We start from the raw sequence: 24,389 nt of genomic DNA on the forward strand, positions 1-24,389 counted from the left end.
GCTCTCGGGCACCTTGCTAGTTGAAGGTCAGGCAAAAGAGAACAGGTGCTGCATGCACACATTCAGTGCCTAACAACACACTATACAATACAAGTAAAATGATATACAACATAATTCTGACAAAATAAAAGACATACCTGTACACGAAGAGACAACACACAATAGGTTAGCCCTTGGTGCAGCCACAGCTCTCGGGCACCTGCGTGAGCACATAGAAACTCACTCAAACACTGACCCAAATACTCCCGAGTTACAATAGGTACCCAAATTAGCGAGCTTGGTGAAAATTGTTAACATAAATCTTTATATTGTCCACATTGTAACAAAACCTATAGTTGCGTAACAGAACTTTTGTGTAACTTTACCACAGTTTTATATTGACAAATTACGGCGCCAAGGACAACATACCTTGCTAGTTGAAGGACAGGCAAAGAGAACAATAACAGGGTACATAAATACAGATAACCCGCAATGGACCAAACCAAAATATACAAAACTTTTACAATTAGGTGTATTTGCAATATAGATATATAAAAATGTTTGTACACCAAAAAATACATTATCTATGCAGCTGTAATTAAATAAAAACCACATTGAATATTATTATTATTATTATTATTATTATTATTAACTTATTAACATCCCCTCTTGACCTGGCCTAGTTGAACTGTCCTTGTGTGCAACTTGGTGCATAATCTAGGGGAACAACATCACACTACTACATTCACCCCTACTGTTTTACACTAGATTATAAACACAAAACAAAACACATTACCTCGAAGGTAACAAAGCAAAGAAAGAAAAAAAACATTTCACACCCACAGGGCGACAGAGTAACCCAGTGTAGTCCCTTAATTCTAGACCCACAAATGTCGATCAGCTGGAAAGCTATCCATCTATAATCTAAGGATTAGGAAAAATAAGAGGTAGCTAATCCCTTATTCAACCCTATACAAAAATGCCAAATACATTTTATGCTGATGAACTACACACAAAGTTACATTAATTGTCAAAAAATATTAGACAAACCCACAAATCACTCTAAGACCCACTTAGATTACCACATACACACAACAAAGAAAAGGTAGGCAATATCCTACCGTCACTGAGAAACCAAGAATTGTTTCATTTCCTGTGTAGACATAGTTTGGATTAGCCTATTCACTGGATTAATAAATCTACCTAGTCTAGTCCGAACACCCTCACCCAAAAACCTAGCAGGAATGTCACGGACAGCACCAACCGTGCTCAAAGGTCTAACCTCAGGTTGGGGGAGTACTACAGATCAGCATATCCGGAGCCAGCACACTTTCAATTTCCGACTCAACACTAGTAGTGTCAGACGACTGATCAGAATCCTGGTAGATTGTCACAGACCAGACTGACAAAGCATCTTCAACCAAGTTAACAACATCAGGCACAGCACCATCCCAGCTGAGTGGAGTTTCACTATCAGAATTCTTGTAGGCTTTGGGGATCTCAGCCCCGAAACCTGAAGGATCTGGAGAAGGTCTGTATGGAGGAGCGGGCCAAAATCCCTGCTGCAGTGTGTGCAAACCTGGTCAAGACCTACAGGAAACGTATGATCTCTGTAATTGCAAACAAAGGTTTCTGTACCAAATAATAAGTTCTGCTTTTCTGATGTATCAAATACTTATGTCATGCAATAAAATGCAAATTAATTACTTAAAAAATCATACAATGTGATTTTCTGGATTTTTGTTTTACATTCCGTCTCTCACAGTTGAAGTGTACGTATGATAAAAATTACAGACCTCTACATGCTTTGTAAGTAGGAAAACCTGCAAAATCGGCAGTGTATCAAATACTGTTCTCCCCACTGTATGTACTGGATATCATTTTTATTTTACATTTTTAGTCATTTAGCAGACGCTGTTATCCAGAGCGACTTACAGTTAGTGAGTGCATACATCATTATGAGTGCATACATCACTCTTCCTACCCTTGCCTCCTAGGCTTCTTCTGACCTGTAGTTAGCTGAAACAATGGCCTAGCAACCATGGAACAATTCTCAATGTAGTGCTGATAGTATACTACCATACCAAGGAAATAACCTATTTTGATAGGAGACAGTGTGACACCATCAGCTTCCATTATCTCACTCTCAGTCACATTCAATATGGTTTGAACTTTAGCAGGGTCCGTGGCTACACTCCTCCTGAGAAATGATGTGGCCCAAAAACCTTTTACAGACCTCCTCAGAAACTTGCACTTGAGACGGAGACAGTTTAAGGTTGTGCTCCTGCAACCGCTGAAAAACCATCTCAAGTCTCTGCAGACTCTCTTCCTCTGTCTTAGCAAAAACCATCAGATCATCCAAGTAACAAAGGAGACTTAGAACGTTTTGGTCACCAAAGATGGTCAGCATCATTCTCATAAAAGTAGCCGGGTTGTTGCAGAGGCCCTGAGGTAACCGATTGTACTCGGAGGAAAAGGCAGTGTATTTCTTGTCCTCTTCATGCAGGGGCACGTTGTAATACCCTGACGTCAAATCCATTGTGCTGAAGAAGGCATTACCTCCCAGCGCGGCCAGTACATCAGCCTGATGAGGCAGGGGATGAGCATCCTTTACTGTGCGGGCATTTAACCACCTGAAGTCAGTACATAGGCGCAAGTCCCCATTCTTTTTCCATACCAGCACCAATGGTGAGGCATACTCGCTGCTGGATTTTCTGACGATTTCCTTTTCCTCCATATCATCCAGTGTTTCCCAGAGTTTTTGGTAATGAGCTGGAGACAGCCTACGATAAGGTCATCGAAATGGGCGGTCATCAGTCAGCCGTATGCGAAGGCAGAACTCCTTTGCCTCGCCACAATCTAGGGGCTATGTCTAGAGAACACTGTGTCATACTTCCCAATTAAGTTGACAAGTTTATCTTTCCAGAACTGTGAAACTGGACACTCCTCAACAGACAGGCCTTGAAGTCCAAGATTCCTCAGTGTACTGTTGCCATTATCTACACTGCCACCAACTGAACTCTTAGCTGTCAGACTGCCATGTGATCTGTCACATTGAGCCTTTGCCACATTCTGATGAGCTGCTTGCTGCTTGACATCATTAAAATACTCCAATGCAATGCAAGGGTACACATCCGCCACTTTAGCATTTCGTCTCAGGGTAACTGGCGATGTTGTTGGATTCACAATCTTCACAGGAAGCCATCCATCCCCCACAGAGGCGTAACTACTCTCCCCCACTAGTATGTGTCGATTCACACAACGAGACGTGCTGGGCTCGACAACAACAGTACTGCCCAAAGAGAGTTTTGTCTTTGGGGGTAGGCGGCCCCACACCAGATGCTCACGCATGGGTTGGAGCGTTACTGCTCTCTTCAACTTAATGGTGCCCACTTTATCTGGGATGGAGTCTCCTCTCCATCTCTCCAGATTTGACATCACACTGGCTAGAGGAACCTGGTGTACCCGCCACCCGCCAGTAGCTGTCATTTGATTTGAACTGTCTAATCAGAGACTTCAACACATTAGTGCCCACAATGAATTCATCAACCTGCCCATCAACAATAAGCACTGGGACTACATAACAGAAGCCATAAAGTTGAATTTTTAAGTCACACATGCCCACTGGGCTAGTTTGTTCCCACCACAACCCACCAGGATAATGTCTGAAGGAGCTAGAAAGTTCCCCTCTACCACTCCTGCCTCCTCGACCCAGGTACAATATCTGCGCGCAGAGTAGTAGACATGGACCCACTATCTAACATCCCCTTCAGCTCAACTTTATCCTGTACTAGCATAGTGGGGTAAAACAAACTGTCATTCTGATTGTGTTCTGAAAAATGACTGTGTTGTTCTTGGGTAAGAACTCACAAAAGTAAGAATAAACAGATTGGATATCATCATCAGTGGAGGAAAAATAAGAATACCCCACATTGCCCTCCCTCAGAACGGAGGCTTTCTAGTTTTCCTGAGACCTGCCAGTCTGTCCACATCCAGGGTTCTGTCGCTGCCCAGCCTCACTACAGTCAAAGCTCATGTGGCCTGGAGAAAAGCACTTGACGCACAGCTGGTGCATCTGACAGTGAGCTTTGGTCCAGTGATTAGTGATTCCACAGACAGCACACTCATGCTGGACGTTTGTGGAACTGTTTACGGGGCCCTCTACATTTAACATGTTTAAGTCATTTAGCAGACACTCTTATCCAGAGCGACTTACAGTTAGTGCATACGTTACTTTTTTTTCATACCCCGTGGGAATCGAACCCACAACCCTGGCGTTGCAAACACCATGCTCTACGAACTGAGCCAGCCATTCCCTCCACTACCCTAGGCGACGCTGGTCCAATTGTGCGCCGCCCCATGGGTCTCCCGGTCTCGGCCGGCTACGACAGAGCCTGCATTCGAACCAGGATCTCTAGTGGCACAGCTTAGCACTGCGATGTAGTGCCTTAGACCACTGCGCCACTCACAGAATGAGTATTGCTGACCAGAGCCTTCTCTAACAAAGTCAAAACTTTCTTTAATGTCCCACCCTCAGATACAGATGGTGCCTGGTCTGGTTCACGGCCACATTGAGAAAAAGATGACACATTAGGTCTTTTCACAGGACCCACTCCTCCTGAGGGCAGTCAAAAACAGCAGCAACCTGCTGTGAAAGTTGTGTTCTACATGCTTTACGTTCCCTTAACAGTTCATCCAACCGATCCTGTACCTCACTGGCTGTCCAGTCACGAATGGGTTTGCTCTTGAACACTTGGGCCAACTCTTTATCAGGACAGTTGCGTACAAACATGACTGCCAACTCTGAGCACTGATTGGGTAAGGTCCTGCCCTCACTCACAAGGTACTGTTCGGCTGCCTCTGCAGCTTTGTTAAGCCTAATCCAGAAATCTATTGGACCTCATTAGCATATGGTTTGATTGAATAGAAATCGAAGCTAATGGCATACCTGGAGCAGACAGTATCCCCAAAGTGTTGCTTGAAAACACTCTGAACAACGCCTTAACATCTGTGACAACAAGGTTGTTCGCTTCCAGACTTTGGTCACATCCCGTGCCTCCCCATGAGCCTGAGACATCACCTCCCAACATTCCCAGATCCAGTGTAACCCCTCTTCTCTAGGCTAGACTTCCATTAACTCCTCCCACTCCAGGACAGAGTACTTATCTGAGCCATCACCCCTAAAAGAGGTGGAGCACTAACATCTGACTTCACAACCAGATTCAGCTTGGTTGACTTCCAAAATGATTGCATCAATAAAGGTTGACCCACACTGCTCAGGCAGGGGAAACTGCTGGGGTTAGTGAGGGGGACGGGCAGGAGAAAGACTTGAAACCCCAGGCTGCAGTAAACTCGCTCTGATAGATTATCCTATCTCTGAACCAATCTGCTTAACAAGGTCACTAAGCTGACTCGGAGGTGTCCCATTATCAGCCGAGTACTGTGGATCATGGTACATCAAAAGACAGAGGTGGGATACCCTGGTCAGGTGGAAAAACAACCTACCCCCTCCCAGTGATTGCAAACTCAGGACAACAAACGCTCTACTCCCAGGAGCTGACTGCAATTGGTGTAAATGGAAGCGACACCCCTCCCTCTACCCACAACCTAAAATCCCCAGCATAACACGTCTTATGGATTTGAGAATCTTCCATGGCTCAACAGAGCTCTAAAATACAATGTAATTTAGTGCATTCTTGTCACGCTCTGGCTCCGGGACTTTGTAAAGTGTTGAGCTCGTTGTCTCTGATTGGGAGCCATATTTAAACTTTATGTTTTCCCTTGGCTGTTGTGGGTTTTTGTTCCGTTTTCAGTCAGTGTCACTGTGACTTCACAAGTCGTGTTTGTTTGGTTGTACTTTTTAACTTATTAAAGTCATGTTTGTTTCACACGCTGCGCCTGGGTCCACTCTTTACCCAGACGATCGTGACAGAAAAACCCACCATAAAAGGACCAAGCAGCGTGTCCGGGAGCAAGGAGACTGGACATGGGAGGAAGGCCAGGAAGGGTGAGTTAGAGAGGCTGGCGAGTGGCCCAGGTGGGCAAATTGTGGTCCTGGGAGGACATGCTCGGGGGCAAGGGACCTTGGGGTAGGGTTAAGGCCCTGGCGAGAGAGGAGCAACGGCTCAGCAGGGCCATCGTCGGACGGACGAGAGGAACCCAAAAGAAAAATTGGGGGACATGGTATGGGGGCTGGCAGCAGGAGGTGCCACAGGGGATTTGGAGAGGAGGCCACCGGGGTGGGCCAGAAGGCAGGATTGGCGAGACTGGATGGAGATGGGAACCAACTTCCCACTCAGGCAGGGCAGCATGGGACGGGGAAGGTTTGCGGAGGGAGCAGCGGACTGTGCCACGGAGTGGTCCGCAAGACCTGTACGTCGCGAGCACCCCGCACGTGTCGAGGCGAGTATGCAGCCAGGACGAGGCGCTAACGCTCGGGTTCAGTGCCTCTCCGCGGTCCGGATATCTGCTCAGTGTACGGTCGTAGAGGGTACACAGCCTAGCCGGGATGCCTAAACAGAGTGTGTGAAGGTAGGATTCAGCCAGGACGGGTTGGGGCTTTTAAGTTCCTATCCGCCTCCACAGTCCGGTCCGGCCTGTTCCTGCCACTGGCACTAAACCCACGGCGGGCGCTCGAAGCAGCCGGCCAGGCCTGTTCCGCCACGCACTTAAGCCTCACGGTGAGCGCGCCAGCCCCGCCCGGCCTGTTCCTGCTCCACGCACATGGGCGGTCGACAGCCCAGCCCGGGCCGTCCCTGCTCCACGCACCAAGCCACGTGTGTGGGCCAGCCCAGCCCGGCCGGTCCCTGCTCAGCACCCGGCTAGTGGCGCCAGCCCAGCCCGCCTGTCCCTGCTCCACGCACCAAGCCCACGGTGTAGCGCGCCAGGTCGGGCCGTTCTGCCACTCGGAAAACCTACGGAGGCAGGCCCGACCCGGCCTGAGTTCCTGCCACTCGCACTAGGCCAGGGGTGCGAGTCAGCCAGTCCTGGTCCAGCCCGGCCCCCTGCTACTCGACGGGCCAGGGGTGCGAGTACAGCCGGTCAGCCGTTTGCCACTCGCACCAACAGGGGTGCGAAGTTGTAGGTCAGCGGCCCTGCTACCCCGCACGGGCCAGGGGTGCGAGTCGCCAGCCCGGTCCAGCCCGCGCTGCATCGCACCAAGCCAGGGGTGCGAGTCGCCAGCCTGGTCGCAGCTCGCCAGCACTCGCACCAAGCCAAGGGTGCGAGCCGCCAGCCTGATCCAGCCCATTCCCGCACTCGCACTCAAGCCAAGGGATGCGAAGTCGGCAGCCTGGTGAGGTCTCGTCGGCCCACGCATAAGCCAAGGGTGCGAGTAGCCAGGGTGGTGCGCTCCCGCCTCCCACGCGCCGCCAGGGGTGCGCGGATCAGGAGTAAACAAGAGCAGTAGATCAGAGGTAGAGAGGGAGGGGATTGAGGAAGGGTGGTGGTAACGAGCCGGAGCCGTCCGAGGAGGAAATGCACCAGCCCTCCCTGTTGGATGGTTTTGAGGCGGGTGCAGTCCGCGCTTAGGGGGGTACTTGTCACGCTCTGGCTGCCGGACTTGTAGTGTTGAGCCAGGGGTGGCTTGTTGTGTTCTTCTGGTTGGGTTGTCTATGTGTTGTATTTTTGGTTTGTGGGGAGTGACAATAGAGGTAAGATTATGTGGAATGTCTGATTGGGAGCCATATTTGAAACTGTATGTTTTTCCCGGGTGTTGGGGGGTTTTGTTTTCAGTAGTGTATCTGTGGACTTCACGAGTGGTGTTTTGTTTGGTTGTATTTTAACTTATTAAAGTCATGTTTGTTTCACACGCTGCGACTTGGTCACTCTTAGAGACGATCGTGAAATTCAAATACCCCAAAAAAATTAATGCAATAAACAAATTTATCAAAAATAAAATAGACGAATAGTATTGAATATGCTAATTACTTTCACTGTTTAAGAAATTACTTACATAAGCATCAACAAATCCACATGAGGTGTGACACCTCATCCACATGCACAGCTCCCGCCAGTAGGCGACGAAAAAAGGATAAAAACTATGCAATAGGACAACCAAGGATAATTGCAATAGGCTACAAGCAAAGGACGTACTGCAATAGGCTAGGAAGCAACAGACATAAGCAACTAGGCTAATATGCAATAGAGTAAGCAAAATATGAACCAGAATGCAACCAGGCTACATCCAAAGGAGGTCCAACATAATATGCAACTAGGAATACTGCAACAGTATTGCAACTAGAATCCTGCAACTAAGCAAGAACTATAATATGCAACAAAATGCAACTAGCTAATCTGCAACAGGAAATCCTGCAACCAGGACAATAGATCCGCAACTAAATCGAGCAAAGGTAATCCTGCAACTAGGATACATTGCAACAGGAAAAGCAACAGATACATAGCAATAGTAGATCAGCAACAGGATACATACAGTCAACTAGGCTACATAGAAAGACATACTGCAACTAGAACATACTGCAACCAGCACCTGCAACTAGGCTATACTGCAAAGGCTACATACTGGAACCAGGCTACATACTGCAACTAGGCTAGCACTGCAACTAGACTAATCCTCAACTAGGCTACATCCCGCAACTAGGCTACATCGAACTAGGCTCATACTGCAACTAGGCTACATCCGCAACTAGGCTACATACAGCAACTAGGCTACATACGAAAGAAAAGCAACCGAGGCTAGATCAACTAGAATGCAAAGGAAACAGCAACTAGGCTACATACTGCAAACACATCCCGCAACACTAATCCTGCAACTAGGCTACATCGCAACTAGGCTACAACCGCAACAGGCTACATAGCAACCAGGCTACATACTGCAACTAGGCTACATCGCAACTAGACATACGCAACAGGAATACACAACAGTACATACAGCAACAGGCTACATACTGCAACTAGGCACATAGCAACAAGGCTACATACTGCAACCAGGCTACATACAGCAACTAGGGCTACATACTGCAACTAGGCTACATCCTGCAACAAGGCTACGTCCTGCAACTAGGCTACATACTGCAACTAGGCTACATACTGCAACTAGGGCTACTACTGCAACTAGGCTACGTACTGCAACTAGGCTACGTACTGCAACTAGGCTACGTACTGCAACTAGGCTACATACTGCAACTAGGCTACATACTGCAACTAGGCTACGTACTGCAACTAGGCTACGTACTGCAACTAGGCTACGTACTGCAACTAGGCTGCGTCTGCAACTAGGCTCGTCTGCAACTAGGCTACGATCTGCAACTAGGCTACATACTGCAACTAGGCTACATCATGCAACTAGGCTACGTACTGCAACTAGGCTACGTACGCAACTAGGCTACGATACTGCAACTAGGCTACATCCTGCAACTAGGCTACATGCAACTAGGCTACACTGCAACTAGGCTACATCTGCAACTAGGCTCGTACTGCAACTAGGCTACATCCGCAACTAGGCTACATCCGGCAACTAGGCTACATCCTGCAACTAGGCTACATACTGCAACTAGGCTACATACGCAACTAGGCTACAACAGCAACTAGCTACATACCGCAACTAGGCTACGTCCCGCAACTAGGCTACATCCGGCAACTAGGCTACATCCTGCAACTAGGCTACATACTGCAACTAGACATACTGCAACTAGGCTGCATCCGCAACTAGGCTACATACTGCAACTAGGCTACATGATCCGCAACTAGGCTACATACTGCAACTAGGCTACGTACAGCAACCAGGCTACATACTGCAACCAGGCTACATACAGCAACTAGGCAACTGCAACTAGGCTACATACTGCAACTAGGCTACCTACTGCAACTAGGCTACGTACTGCAACTAGGCTACATACTGCAACTAGGCTACATCCTGCAACTAGGCTACATCCTGCAACTAGGCTACCTGCAACTAGGCTACGTACTGCAACTAGGCTACATCCTGCAACTAGGCTACATCCTGCAACTAGGCTACATCCTGCAACTAGGCTACGTACTGCAACTAGGCTACATACTGCAACTGCCGCGCTGAGGCTACACTGACTGGCACGCAGGCTAAGACGCACAGCCCGAGGCTACTTACTGCAACTAGGCTACGTACTGCAACTAGGCTACGTACTGCAACCAGGCTACGTACTGCAACTAGGCTACATACTGCAACTAGGCTACATCCTGCAACTAGGCTACATCCTGCAACTAGGCTACGCACTGCAACTAGGCCACTACTGCAACTAGGCTACATACTGCAACTAGGCTACATACTGCAACTAGGCTACATACTGCAACTAGGCTACATCCTGCAACTAGGCTACATCCTGCAACTAGGCTACATCCTGCAACTAGGCTACATCCTGCAACTAGGCTACATCCTGCAACTAGGCTACATCCTGCAACTAGGCTACATACAGCAACTAGGCTACGTACTGCAACTAGGCTACATACTGCAACTAGGCTACATCCTGCAACTAGGCTACATACTGCAACTAGGCTACATACTGCAACTAGGCTACGTACTGCAACTAGGCTACATCCTGCAACTAGGCTACATCCTGCAACTAGGCTACATCCTGCAACTAGGCTACGTACTGCAACTAGGCTACATACTGCAACTAGGCTACGTCCTGCAACTAGGCTACATCCTGCAACTAGGCTACATACTGCAACTAGGCTACATACTGCAACTAGGCTACATCCTGCAACTAGGCTACGTACAGCAACTAGGCTACATCCTGCAACTAGGCTACATACTGCAACTAGGCTACATACAGCAACTAGGCTACATCCTGCAACTAGGCTACATCCTGCAACTAGGCTACATCCTGCAACTAGGCTACATACTGCAACTAGGCTACATACTGCAACTAGGCTACGTACTGCAACTAGGCTACGTACAGCAACTAGGCTACGTCCAGCAACTAGGCTACGTACTGCAACTAGGCTACGTACTGCAACTAGGCTACATACTGCAACTAGGCTACGTACTGCAACTAGGCTACGTCCTGCAACTAGGCTACGTCCTGCAACTAGGCTACATCCAGCAACTAGGCTACGTCCTGCAACTAGGCTACATACTGCAACTAGGCTACATCCTGCAACTAGGCTACATCCTGCAACTAGGCTACATACTGCAACTAGGCTACGTACTGCAACTAGGCTACATCCTGCAACTAGGCTACGTACTGCAACTAGGCTACGTACTGCAACTAGGCTACGTACTGCAACTAGGCTACGTACTGCAACTAGGCTACGTACTGCAACTAGGCTACGTACTGCAACTAGGCTACGTACTGCAACTAGGCTACATCCTGCAACTAGGCTACATCCTGCAACTAGGCTACATCCTGCAACTAGGCTACATCCTGCAACTAGGCTACGTACTGCAACTAGGCTACATACTGCAACTAGGCTACATCCTGCAACTAGGCTACGTACTGCAACTAGGCTACATACTGCAACTAGGCTACATCCTGCAACTAGGCTACGTCCTGCAACTAGGCTACATCCTGCAACTAGGCTACATCCTGCAACTAGGCTACATCCTGCAACTAGGCTACGTCCTGCAACTAGGCTACGTCCAGCAACTAGGCTACATCCTGCAACTAGGCTACATCCTGCAACTAGGCTACATCCTGCAACTAGGCTACATCCTGCAACTAGGCTACATACTGCAACTAGGCTACATCCTGCAACTAGGCTACGTACTGCAACTAGGCTACATACTGCAACTAGGCTACATCCTGCAACTAGGCTACATACTGCAACTAGGCTACATACTGCAACTAGGCTACATACTGCAACTAGGCTACATACTGCAACTAGGCTACATACAGCAACTAGGCTACATACTGCAACTAGGCTACATACAGCAACTAGGCTACATACTGCAACTAGGCTACATACTGCAACTAGGCTACATCCTGCAACTAGGCTACATCCTGCAACTAGGCTACATCCAGCAACTAGGCTACATACTGCAACTAGGCTACATCCTGCAACTAGGCTACGTACTGCAACTAGGCTACGTACTGCAACTAGGCTACGTACTGCAACTAGGCTACATACTGCAACTAGGCTACATACTGCAACTAGGCTACGTACAGCAACTAGGCTACATACTGCAACTAGGCTACATACAGCAACTAGGGCTACGCACTGCAACTAGGCTACATACAGCAACTAGGCTACGTACTGCAACTAGGCTACGTACTGCAACTAGGCTACATACAGCAACTAGGCTACGTACTGCAACTAGGCTACGTACTGCAACTAGGCTACATACAGCAACTAGGCTACATACTGCAACTAGGCTACATACTGCAACTAGGCTACGTACTGCAACTAGGCTACGTACTGCAACTAGGCTACATCCTGCAACTAGGCTACGTCCTGCAACTAGGCTACATGCACGCAACTAGGCTACATCCAGCAACTAGGCTACGTACTGCAACTAGGCTACATCCAGCAACTAGGGCTACATCCAGCAACTAGGCTACATCCTGCAACTAGGCTACATACAGCAACTAGGCTACATACAGCAACTAGGCTACATACAGCAACTAGGCTACGTACTGCAACTAGGCTACGCACTGCAACTAGGCTACGTACTGCAACTAGGCTACGCACTGCAACTAGGCTACATACAGCAACTAGGCTACATCCTGCAACTAGGCTACATACTGCAACTAGGCTACATACAGCAACTAGGGCTACGTACAGCAACTAGGCTACGTATCCTGCAACTAGGCTACATACAGCAACTAGGCTACGTACTGCAACTAGGCTACGTACTGCAACTAGGCTACATACATCAACTAGGCTACATACAGCAAATAGGCTACATACATCAACTAGGCTACATACAGCAACTAGGCTACGTACTGCAACTAGGCTACGATACAGCAACTAGGGCTACATCCTGCAACTAGGCTACATCCTGCAACTAGGCTACATACAGCAACTAGGCTACATCCTGCAACTAGGCTACATACTGCAACTAGGCTACATCCTGCAACTAGGCTACATACTGCAACTAGGCTACATCCTGCAACTAGGCTACATACTGCAACTAGGCTACATACTGCAACTAGGCTACATCCTGCAACTAGGCTACATCCTGCAACTAGGCTACATACTGCAACTAGGCTACATACTGCAACTAGGCTACGTACTGCAACTAGGCTACATACTGCAACTAGGCTACGTACTGCAACTAGGCTACATACTGCAACTAGGCTACATACTGCAACTAGGCTACATCCTGCAACTAGGCTACATCCTGCAACTAGGCTACATCCTGCAACTAGGCTACATCCTGCAACTAGGCTACATACTGCAACTAGGCTACATCCTGCAACTAGGCTACATACTGCAACTAGGCTACATCCTGCAACTAGGCTACATACTGCAACTAGGCTACATCCTGCAACTAGGCTACGTACTGCAACTAGGCTACATACAGCAACTAGGCTACGTACTGCAACTAGGCTACATACAGCAACTAGGCTACATACTGCAACTAGGCTACATACAGCAACTAGGCTACATACTGCAACTAGGCTACATACTGCAACTAGGCTACATACTGCAACTAGGCTACATACTGCAACTAGGCTACATACTGCAACTAGGCTACATACTGCAACTAGGCTACATACAGCAACTAGGCTACATACAGCAACTAGGCTACATACAGCAACTAGGCTACGTACTGCAACTAGGCTACGTACAGCAACTAGGCTACGTACTGCAACTAGGCTACATACTGCAACTAGGCTACATACTGCAACTAGGCTACGTACTGCAACTAGGCTACATACTGCAACTAGGCTACATCCTGCAACTAGGCTACATACTGCAACTAGGCTACATACTGCAACTAGGCTACATCCTGCAACTAGGCTACATACTGCAACTAGGCTACATACTGCAACTAGGCTACATACTGCAACTAGGCTACATACTGCAACTAGGCTACATACTGCAACTAGGCTACATACTGCAACTAGGCTACATACTGCAACTAGGCTACGTACTGCAACTAGGCTACGTACTGCAACTAGGCTACATACTGCAACTAGGCTACATACTGCAACTAGGCTACATCCTGCAACTAGGCTACATACTGCAACTAGGCTACGTACTGCAACTAGGCTACGTCCTGCAACTAGGCTACATACTGCAACTAGGCTACATACAGCAACTAGGCTACGTACAGCAACTAGGCTACGTACTGTAACTAGGCCATCTAGTCAGCCTGTCAGGCAGCACTCCATTGAGAAGTAATTTAGTCAGCCTGTCAGGCAGCACTACATGAGAAGTAATATAGTCAGCTAGGCAGCACTGCCACTGAGAAGTCATCCAGTCAGCCTGTCAGGCAGCACTACATTGAGAAGTAATTTAGTCAGCCTGTCAGGCAGCACTACATTGAGAAGTAATTTAGTCAGCCTGTCAGGCAGCACTACATTGAGAAGTAATTTAGTCAGCCTGTCAGGCAGCACTACATTGAGAAGTAATTTAGTCAGCCTGTCAGGCAGCACTACATTGAGAAGTCATCCAGTCAGCGTGGCAGGCAGCACTACATTGAGAAGTCATCCAGTCAGCCTGTCAGGCAGCACTCCATTGAGAAGTCTTCTCAGGCAGAACTATCAACAGATCCCAACTCATTCCTACTTGTCTTCAGGGCAAAGGCACAGGATACTTGGCGGATTTGACCTTTGATCTCTGTGTGAGGCGGCATGCCTTGCCTGTGTCGAGGAAGGTAGTTGTTCAACATGGTGCGCCCGATGTCCATGGTGTTGGCCCCCTCACTCACGATGACACAGTCGTGGGGCAGCAGCTGGGAGATGTGGTGGAACACTTGGTAGTAGTTCATGGGTGTTGTCGACTGTAGAGCTAACGCCTGGAGAGAGAAACACAATCAAATCAGGGGTGGTAGGTACCCAAACAGCAAAGTTGTTGGACCTGACCGGACGGGATCATACATGCCTATGACAAGACTCAGAATACATCTGTACCATAATGTCTTCTACCTTTGGATTTAAGAGCAATAATTGTACATAATTAATGAAAGAGCAATACTACATCTGTACCATAATGTATTCTACCTGTTGGATTTAAGTCAAGTTATTTCACAGATAACAAAGAGTCAGTAATACAGACACACAGGCAGAATCTAACATGCTTAGGTCACAGATCACAGGTCACAGACGGACACACCAACACACCTTTGTCACCTTTGTCATAGCAACCATCTTCTCTTTCAACGTGGTCCACCATTCTGAATCAGCTGGATACCTCCAGCCATCTTTATGAACGTACTCCAGGAGCTGAACGTAAAGATGAGGAGTAGAAACTAAACAAACTGAATCAAGTACAGATGTAGGATCTTAATTTGATCACCTTGTTGCAGGAGAACTTTCCTGCAATGCAGGACATTTAAAACGTGTAGTGTATTTGAGGTTTAAAAAGGCTTCTGAAGTTTGTACTCTTAGAAATGTCAGACATCATTTTCCCTATCAACCCTTACATAAATGTCCATTCATTATAATCCATATATCCATATAACTCACATTGCTGTGCTGCAGGACAATCAATGCTTGTTTCTTTAAAAAAGAATATGCAGATATAGGGCAGATATTAGATGCCTGTGTTGTGTTACCTGCTTGACAATAGCACTGATTTCCCCCAGGACTGAGTTGTGTTACCTGCTTGACAATAGTATTGATGTCCCCCAAGACTGAGTTGTGTTACCTGCTTGACAATAGTATTGATGTCCCCCAGGACTGAGTTGTGTTACCTGCTTGACAATAGCACTGATGTCCCCCAGGACTGAGTTGTGTTACAGGCTTGACAATAGTATTGATGTCCCCCAGGACTGAGTTGTGTTACCTGCTTGACAATAGCACTGATGTCCCCCAGGACTGAGTTGTGTTACAGGCTTGACAATAGTAATGATGTCCCACAGGAGAGCAGCAGCAGGTTGCACGTTGTTCCCCATCTCCTCAGCACACAGATCAACCTTGACATTGACCTTGACATAAATAACGTATGTTGAACGTTACTACAACATACCAGCAACGACACGACAGGAAGAGCGCCGTGCGTGACACATGTAACAGCAGCTGGAGGAGTGGCCAAACCTCAAGCTAAACACAACAGAAATAACCAGGCACCACCACATAATGCTAAGGCTGACACACACACGTTCCCTTTTATAAACCGGGTGACTCGAGCCCTGAATGCTGATTGTCTGAAAGCTGTGGTATATCTGACCGTATAACATGGGTCACGTTGAGGGAGGAGGTCAGAGACCTGGCCGTGTGGTGCCAGGATAACAACCTCTCCCTCAACGTGACCAAGACAAAGGAGATGATTGTGGACTACAGGAAAAAAAAGAGGACTGAGCACGCCCCCATTCTCATCGACAGGGCTGTAGTGGAACAGGTTGAGAGCTTCAAGTTCCTTGGTGTCCACATCACCAACGAACTATCATGGTCCAAATACACCAAGACAGTCGTGAAGAGGGCACGACAAAGCCTATTCCCTCTCAGGAGATTGAAAAGATTTGGCATGGGTCCTCAGATCCTCAAAAAATTATACAGCTGCACCATCGAGAGCATCCTGACTGGTTGCATCACCGCCTGGCATGGCAACTGCTTGGCCTCCGACCGCAAGGCACTACAGAGGGTAGTGCTTACGGCCCAGTACATCACTGGGGCCAAGTTTCCTGCCATCCAGGACCTCTATACCAGGCGGTGTCAGAGGAAGGCAAAGACTCCAGCCACCCTAGTCATAGACTGTTCTCTCTGCTACCGCACGGCAAGCGGTACCGGAGTGCCAAGTCGAGGTCCAAAAGACTTCTCAACAGCTTCTACCCCCAAGCCTTAAGACTCCTGAACAGCTAATAATGGCTACCCGGACTATTTGCACTCCCCCCCACCCCATCCTTTTACGCTGCTGCTACTCTGTTAATTATTTATGCATAGTCACTTTAACTCTACCCACGTGTACATATTATTTCAACTACCTCAACTAGCCGGTGCCCCCGCACATTGACTCTGCACCGGTACCCCCCTGTATATATAGCCTCCCTACTGTTATTTTATTTTACTTCTGCTCTTTTTTTCTCTCAACACTTTTTTTGTTGTTGTTTTATTTGTACTTTTTTGTTAAAAATAAATGCACTGTTGGTTAAGGGCTGTAAGTAAGCATTTCACTGTAATGTCTGCAGCTGTTGTATTTCGGCGCATGTGGCCAATAAAATTTGATTTGATTTGATTTGAAATGTATTTTGACTGTTCGAATTACGTTGGTAACCAGTTTATAATAGCAATAAGGCACCTCTGGGGTTTGTGGTATAGGGCCAATATACCACGGCTAAGGGCTGTATCGAGGCACTCCGCTTTGCATCGTGCTTAAGAACAGCCCCTAGACGTGGTATATTGGCCATATACCACACCCCCTCGGGCCTTATTGCTTAAATATAGATGTACTGTACAGCATTAAGACAGCCATGACATTATTTGGAGAGACCACAAAGACTTATAGAGAAGCTATATAATTGATAGACTAAATCCAATAGACTGAGTCAAATACCTTTATACCTGGTTACAATGAAATGTAGTTCACTATGAAATGACCTGTGACTAGGGTTGCAAAGTTACAGTTACTTTCCCAAAATTCCCAGAAATCCCTGTTGGAAGATTCCAAAAATCATAACGGAATAAGCAGAAAATCTAAAATCCCAAAAAAATAAGGAAAAAAAAGAAACCCTACTGGTGACCTTTGACCTAGCTGGATGACCTTTACTTGGGTGTCAAACCTGGGGGGAAGGCCAAAGTGCAGGATCCAGTTGAGTCTGGCACCAAGTAGGACCACAACATCAGACTGGAGCAGAGCTCTGCAGTCCCCACCAAGACCATAGAACCAGGAGGATAGGAAGAGGAGGAGGAGGATAGGAAGAGAGGAGGAGGAGGATAGGAAGAGAGGAGGAGGAGAGCAGGGACAAAACAAAATGTAATGAAAAGAGGCTAGTTATAGGAGTAGTGTAGTTGTTTGATTGACACCAGTTTACATTGACATGACCTGGCCAGGAGAGACTAGTTATAGATAGGGATTTCAGGAGTTTCCTGGTCCGTTCAAATGGTCAGGGAAATTCTTGGTCCTACTTATACAGTCAATGGTCTGTACATGAATATGATGCCAGCTGAGAGAAGGAGAGGCTGACCTGGAGCGGGCAGCAGCAACACAGTTGGGGTGATCGTCAGGCAGCACCCCTTTACCCATGGGGGTGGGCAGGAAGGGCAGGTCACACCCCTCCACCAGCTCCTTCAGAGCCCCCTCTGCTCTTCAATGGGCTGCACCTGCAGAGGGACACAGACAGAGGGCACTGCCACACGGATTTCAACAGACTGGCCTTCACAACTGGGATGCATTCAGCTGAGCAAAACGTTGTGCAACGTTCAGATAGAAATATAGCATGTAGAACGAACGTGCCTCTCGGACAGGTAGAATGAGAAATCATGTCAACAACATTTGTCGACTGAACGTGGCCCAGTTTTCAACTGAACCGTGGTACAGTGCTATATGTGTTACAGTGCGTCTCAGCTGGCTATTGATCTCTCTTGGACAGACGCACGTAACATAACTGGAAGTAGCGTCTGTCAACAGACTGGGATGTGACAACTTTGTTCCGGTACGCTGATTTTTCACCACTAATCATTTGGACAAATCCCGATTTCGCAGGTGCTCGCATCTTTTCAATTTCAGAACGGGAGGGGACATTTGGCCCATAAACTTGCCGGAACCTTGCAGAGAGTTTCCGTTTAGGGGGGTGGAGAGTTCGCAAGTGGCGTTAGTACCTTTCTCTTAGCATCTCCCCAGACCTTATCCAAGTATCTGACGCAATTATGCAAGATTTTAGTTCTGTTTCCCCCAGATTATCTGGCTATTAAAAAAGCAATGCCTACCTTTGCCAATGATGAGTAAAGGCCGTTTGGCTCCTTTCAGGACCGCCAGTGCTTCTGTGATCGCCATATGGTCAGCCATACTCACAGGAGGAGGTGGACTACAGGGCACCTCTCTGACAAAGGAAATAATAAATAATAGGTCAAACATTAAACATGTTACCTAGCAACTTTATTGCATATGTAAATAAACCATGAAGGTCTATCGAGGCTTATTGCTATTCTCTGATGAGAATATTTTGATATAGTGCTATATTTTCTAAGTAATTTAATTTCTGGTTCACTTCAGACGTTAAAAGGTATAACAAGATAAAATAAAAATGACTACAGTGATGTGAATTCAGAGGTATACATATTCAACAGTAACACATTAGTAGACATTTTTAAATGGATGAAAGACAGTGATGGCCACTAACCTGGCTCTGCTCCTGTCCAATTTAGCATTGACCATGTCCCCAAATATGTCTACGTATACAGCACCTGGACGTCCATACATGCTAGTGCGTGCTGCCTTAGACAGACCAAACACCCTTCCATTCAGATCAATTAAGGCTGTGCTGTGCTCTTATGAAGCAGTTAAGGTACCTTGCTAAGCTGGAAAATTAGAGGTCAGAAAACAGACAATTGCAGGTGATACCAAATGATATGAAGAGGACTACACAGAGGGAGTCAGAGTAGACTGTATACCTTCTCTACCACTGAGGAGATCATATCCAGACTGCTAGACCTAGCAGAGAACTTACTGTACAATCTGCATGCCTTCACCTGACAGAGAAAGAGGACCACAAATAACACATGATTTCCTCTTTCAGCAATTCAACTGCTAGGGCCAGTTTCCCAGACAGAGATTCTCTATTGAGTTTGCTTTTTAGGCCATGACTAGGCTTAATCTGTGTCCTGGGAAACAACCCCCTAATGTTCAAAAGTCAGAAATATCATGGTTGAATCGGTACCTGTGGAAACTCTTGAAACGCCCCAGTGGTCTCTTGGTTTTGATCGGAGGAGCCTCCAATAACAATCACAGGCCTACAGAGAGAGAGGTATCACACAATGACATCAACTGACAATCTGAGATAGTTTGGAGTCCTCAGATCATTTTTTGCAGTGTGCGGATAGCATCCCTTCTTTTGAAAGGACCACTGAACATGAGTAGTAGGGTCTTCTGTTTGTGGAGTTCTAGCATACCAGCAGTTCATGTTAGCGTTGGCCATTCCACCAAGTGCATGGATGAGTCCCGGTCCAGACACAACCAGACACGCACCTGGACTGGAGAGGAACAGACAGACAGAGGGACAGACAGGAAGACAGGCAGACAGACACACAAAGGATCAGACAGACAGGCAGACATAATTAGCAATGCAAAAAAGCTATGAAACTGACCCTCACACACTACACGCTCCTGTAGTCTATGTACGGGTAGTTAATATCACATGATTTGGGGAGAGCTGGTTTAGTAATAAAAAGGTGGCTTATTCCTGAGGATTGAGCTGCCATAGCTACTTCAATGACTGGAACACCAACTATTCCAAACATATATTCTACATTCTGTAGAGAGTTACATGTAGATACAGTATATTTACCTTTTTTTTTTACATTTTTAGTCATTTAGCATTTTCATACTGAATTGTATATGAATTGTTACAATGTAGTTTAGATTTTCTTTGCATTGACACACACATTGGCATGCATCAACAAGGGTGTTAACATATACTATTCCACATAAACATCTAAATGTTTTTCTACAACAATATTAATAGTTAGCTATACCAGTGCAATGACCTATGGCACACTTTCACAACTCGTAGTGCTACATTCTCACTGCCAAGGACATGATCAGCGACTAATATATTATTAGTAACACGGTTACACAGTAGAACACTGTTTTATATATATTGCACACACTTCACCTGAGCTTTTAGTGCCTCTGCAATGAGCTGAGCCCCAGTCACATCTTCCATTATTATTGTCGAGAAATCTGTTCAAAGTGCAAACGCGGTTAGCAATGATTTCTTGGACTTGTTGTTCAGTAGCTTATAAATCTTGTTTAGATCTCTTGCAAATCATTAGTTTTTGTCTGCTTTCCAGCATGCATTACATGAGTAGCTTTTTCTTCTTCAGTGGGGTTTATAGGCAGTTGGCATCCAACGTTATGGTGCATTACTGCCCCCTATTGTACAGAAGTGTGGACATGAGCCGTGCAATAGCAGTCATGAATATTTAATAAACTAGTAGCATTTTTCTATTTTATTGCAAGAAATACATAATAAGCCCTCATTATGTGTTTATAACTGCACTTAACTTAACACTTAACTCAATTAAGTCATTATGAGTGTATGACAGTATGAAAAAAAAATGTATGCACTCACTAACTGTAAGTCGCTCTGGATAAGAGCTTCTGCTAAATGACTAAAATGTAAAATGTAAATGACTTGAGTGTATGCATTATAGATATAGGCTTCATAGAAAGTGTTACAAATGTTCTCCTGTCATCTTATAGGAGATCCATTCATGGATTTAGTTATGGCTTGAGAATGTGACTGGTCTACAGAGTTCTCCTTTATGTCTGTCTTTATATGTGACAACAACTTTTCTGTATTATGTGTATTTCCACAATCAATAATCATAAACGGTACTTCACTATGAATACTTTTGACTATGTGGTTTGAAGTACTTTACCGTTATCTTGCACATACATGAAGACTACTATAGACAGAAATCAATGCAGTATTGTTTTATTAAATAAAGGCTCTGATTAAAATATCATATTAATAAAATCAGGCATTTGGCTAATTCTTCTTCCCAGAAGCTCCTCTGAATGGTTTGGAGATGGCTCTGGAGAGAGCGTGTAACACCCTGACTATGAGTGGGCGTTTACGGGACTGGGACTCCTGGGGAGCAGGGGCTGGTGTGGTTGTCAGGTCCTCTTTGGGTGGGGAAGTGGATGGAAACTCTGGAACCTCACACTCAGCATCTGTCATAAGAACATTTCATAATCAGAAAATGAATGTGTGTGTTTGTGTCTGTCCGTCTGCCAGTCTGCCAGTCTGGTGCTGCCTGTCCGTCTGTCTGCCTGTTTGCCTGTCTTTCTGTCTGCCTGTCTGTCTGTCTGCCTGTCCGTCTGCCTGTCAGTCTGTCTGTCTGCCTGTCTGTCCGTCTGCCTGCTCTGTCTGTCTGTCTGTCTGTCTGTCTGCCTGTCCGTCTGCCTGTCTGTCTGTCTGTCTGCCTGTTTGCCTGTCTTTCTGTCTGCCTGTCTGTCTGTCTGCCCGTCCGTCTGCCTGTCAGTCTGCCTGTCTGTCTGCATGTCTGTCCGTCGGTCTGCCTGTATCTGTTGTCACTGTTTTAACAAGCTTGTCATAGGGTGATACATCAATATGACATTATCGATGCTTATCACTTACCCTGTGAAATATGAGTCTCTCTGAGACGTTTGGTAGGCAGCGCATCCAGTTCAGGGTGTCTCTTCGGTTCCCCTTTTGTCTTGAACAGCTGTTGACAAAACACATCAGGACAACTGAGCCTGTGTAAAATACAGAGTGTGCATCCCAAAAGGCACCCTATTCGCTACGTAAGGCACTACTTTTGGCAAGGGCCCAGAGAGCTCTGGTAAAAAGTAGTGCACTATATAGGGAATAGGGTGCCATTTGGGACATAGCCATTGACTCTCTCCCATGTGTATTAGGATTGCATTACAGCGTCCTCACTCAACCTCCTAAAGAAAATGACAACAGTTTTGTTCTAATGCTGAGAGACAATAGGGGTGTAGTGAATCTGTAGGGTAAATTTCAGCCCTGCCTTACAGAGGTAATCTCAAAACACAGAGCACCCTACCTTAATCATGATCTTTGGAAACGAATGCATTTTCGGTAGGAAACGCCACTTCCTGTTCTTCTTAGTCTCTTCCCCTCTGGCAGAGGGAAGACGGGCCATGCCGTCAGCCTTTACATCAGCCGGGCTAAGGCTCCTGGCAGGGAATTCCTCAGTAGCATTAAGGTCAGCTACAACACCATGAGTGATGTCACTTGTGGCATTGCTGGTGTCTGAGTGAGAAGAGCACGCTAGTGTGACCGACCTGTGTACAATAACTGGGAGAAGAGGATGCAGCCATTGAAGTCAGTCACTGCATCCCAAATAGTGCACTACTTTTGACCAGGGCCCATAGGGTCAAAAGTAGTGCACTAAATATGGAAGAAGGTGCCATTTTGGACACAACCAGTGAATTTCACATCATAAAACGCAATGTATTGAGCATCATGTTACAATTAAGTCCTATGCAGATGAAAATAGGTCCTTTCACTTACCATCCTCCATTGTAGACTTGGACACATAAGTCAGGCTGTCCATCACCACGTCTGTCATCAACTTGATGACCTGATCCAAAACCATTTCAGCCGATGGTGGCATAGGCCTTCCCATACACTGCCCCAGGAGTCTCCTAACAGAAGTCTGGGCAAAGTTGTAAATGAGCTCTGAGGCATCGTCCTTTGACAGCTTCCTCAGGGCTGGTTTAGGCAGCGCTGGTTGAGAGAGGCTTCTGTGGCCAACCATTGATTGAAGCTGGCGGTTTATGGTTATCTCCTGAATAAGACCATGGACCTTTGCAATCAGGTTGCCAGACGCACCTTGAAGGGCTTCAACTGACAGGAGCCTATCCAGATTTTCTTCTGCTGAAGTCATCTCTGGGTCGTCCGTCTTGATTGTGTCCATTATAGTTTTCACTATGATATTGGTGTCAGATATGTTTATTTCTTGTTGGCTCACAAGCGTTGACCGTGAACCTTTCTCATCCATTGCGATAGAGGAATGGGATTCTGTCCTTGTGATCTCATCGGCAGCACTCATGTCTGACAACTGGTCAAGGCTCTCCAGTACAGAGTCTAACATGTTAGTGGCCATCAGACACTCCTCACTTGCAATCTGCCCAACAGATGAACTCTCAGAGTTGGCCACTCTACACTTGATCACATTTAGGATCAAGCTGAGCGTCTTCTTTGCAGTTTTGCTAAAGCCTTCTTGGCTGACTGCCACTGTTACGTCTTTTAGAGCCACAAGAGGTTTGCAACTTTCACTCAATCCACTGCCGTGGAGAGGAGAGGCTCTCTTCAAACTGTTGTTGCTCACAACTGACATACTCCTGGTGGGCAGAGTGAAATCCTCACTGCATGTGTCAATTACATGGTGGTCTGTTGAAGAGCCACTCGAAGACACAAGGGCTTTAGACCTTTTAGCCAAACAGACTTTTGACAAAGGCTTCTCACTTCTCACAGACGGAGGGCGGCTCCTGTCCTCAACAAGAGCAGTGTCAGCGGACTTAGAACGTCTGAGTGTCTCCACAGGGGTGGAGTCCAGCACATATTTGGCTGTGGTGACTGACACCGGTGGAAAAGAGAAAAAGATGTTCAGTCTATCCTTTACTCTGTGGTACATGGTTTGAGCAGCATTCAATAA

At 46.6% G+C, this 24,389-nt stretch overlaps 1 protein-coding gene across 5 annotated transcripts; it reads right to left on the minus strand.

Annotated features, from left to right (window-relative positions):
* Nucleotides 1-166: 166 nt before the first annotated feature.
* LOC121563432 lies at nucleotides 167-24,389 on the minus strand. 5 transcript variants are annotated; one of them, XM_045219238.1, is made up of 13 exons: nucleotides 23,243-24,389; nucleotides 22,773-22,981; nucleotides 22,343-22,430; nucleotides 20,852-21,915; nucleotides 20,130-20,489; nucleotides 19,898-19,970; nucleotides 19,361-19,709; nucleotides 18,948-19,060; nucleotides 18,206-18,341; nucleotides 17,801-17,878; nucleotides 15,549-16,009; nucleotides 15,204-15,305; nucleotides 14,361-14,878 (listed from the first exon to the last, which is right to left on the minus strand). In XM_045219238.1, the coding sequence occupies exons 1-4, from the start codon at nucleotides 24,366-24,368 to the stop codon at nucleotides 21,731-21,733; spliced, it is 1,608 nt and encodes a 535-aa protein (XP_045075173.1). In that variant the 5' UTR covers nucleotides 24,369-24,389; the 3' UTR covers nucleotides 14,361-14,878; nucleotides 15,204-15,305; nucleotides 15,549-16,009; nucleotides 17,801-17,878; nucleotides 18,206-18,341; nucleotides 18,948-19,060; nucleotides 19,361-19,709; nucleotides 19,898-19,970; nucleotides 20,130-20,489; nucleotides 20,852-21,730. The 5 variants fall into 5 exon arrangements, with proteins under 5 accessions (XP_045075172.1, XP_045075171.1, XP_045075173.1 ...); XM_045219235.1 differs by having other exon boundaries at nucleotides 15,868-16,009; nucleotides 22,773-23,026; XM_045219234.1 differs by having other exon boundaries at nucleotides 15,776-16,009; nucleotides 22,773-23,026.

Source organism: Coregonus clupeaformis, unplaced genomic scaffold (genome assembly GCF_020615455.1).
Source record: "Coregonus clupeaformis isolate EN_2021a unplaced genomic scaffold, ASM2061545v1 scaf2172, whole genome shotgun sequence".
In the NCBI taxonomy this organism is placed as follows: Eukaryota; Metazoa; Chordata; class Actinopteri; order Salmoniformes; family Salmonidae; genus Coregonus; species Coregonus clupeaformis.

Bases quoted from the DNA above. Each gene is read 5' to 3' on its own strand.
- LOC121563432 (XM_045219237.1), bottom strand. From the start codon at position 24,368: ATGTACCACAGAGTAAAGGATAGACTGAACATCTTTTTCTCTTTTCCA. The intron at 23,027-23,242 runs GTAAGTGAAAGG...CTCTTCTCCCAG, and splicing joins CAAGTCTACAATGGAGGATG to TTATTGTACACAGGTCGGTC. The intron at 22,431-22,772 runs GTAGGGTGCTCT...TTTTGTCAACAG, and splicing joins TTCCAAAGATCATGATTAAG to CTGTTCAAGACAAAAGGGGA.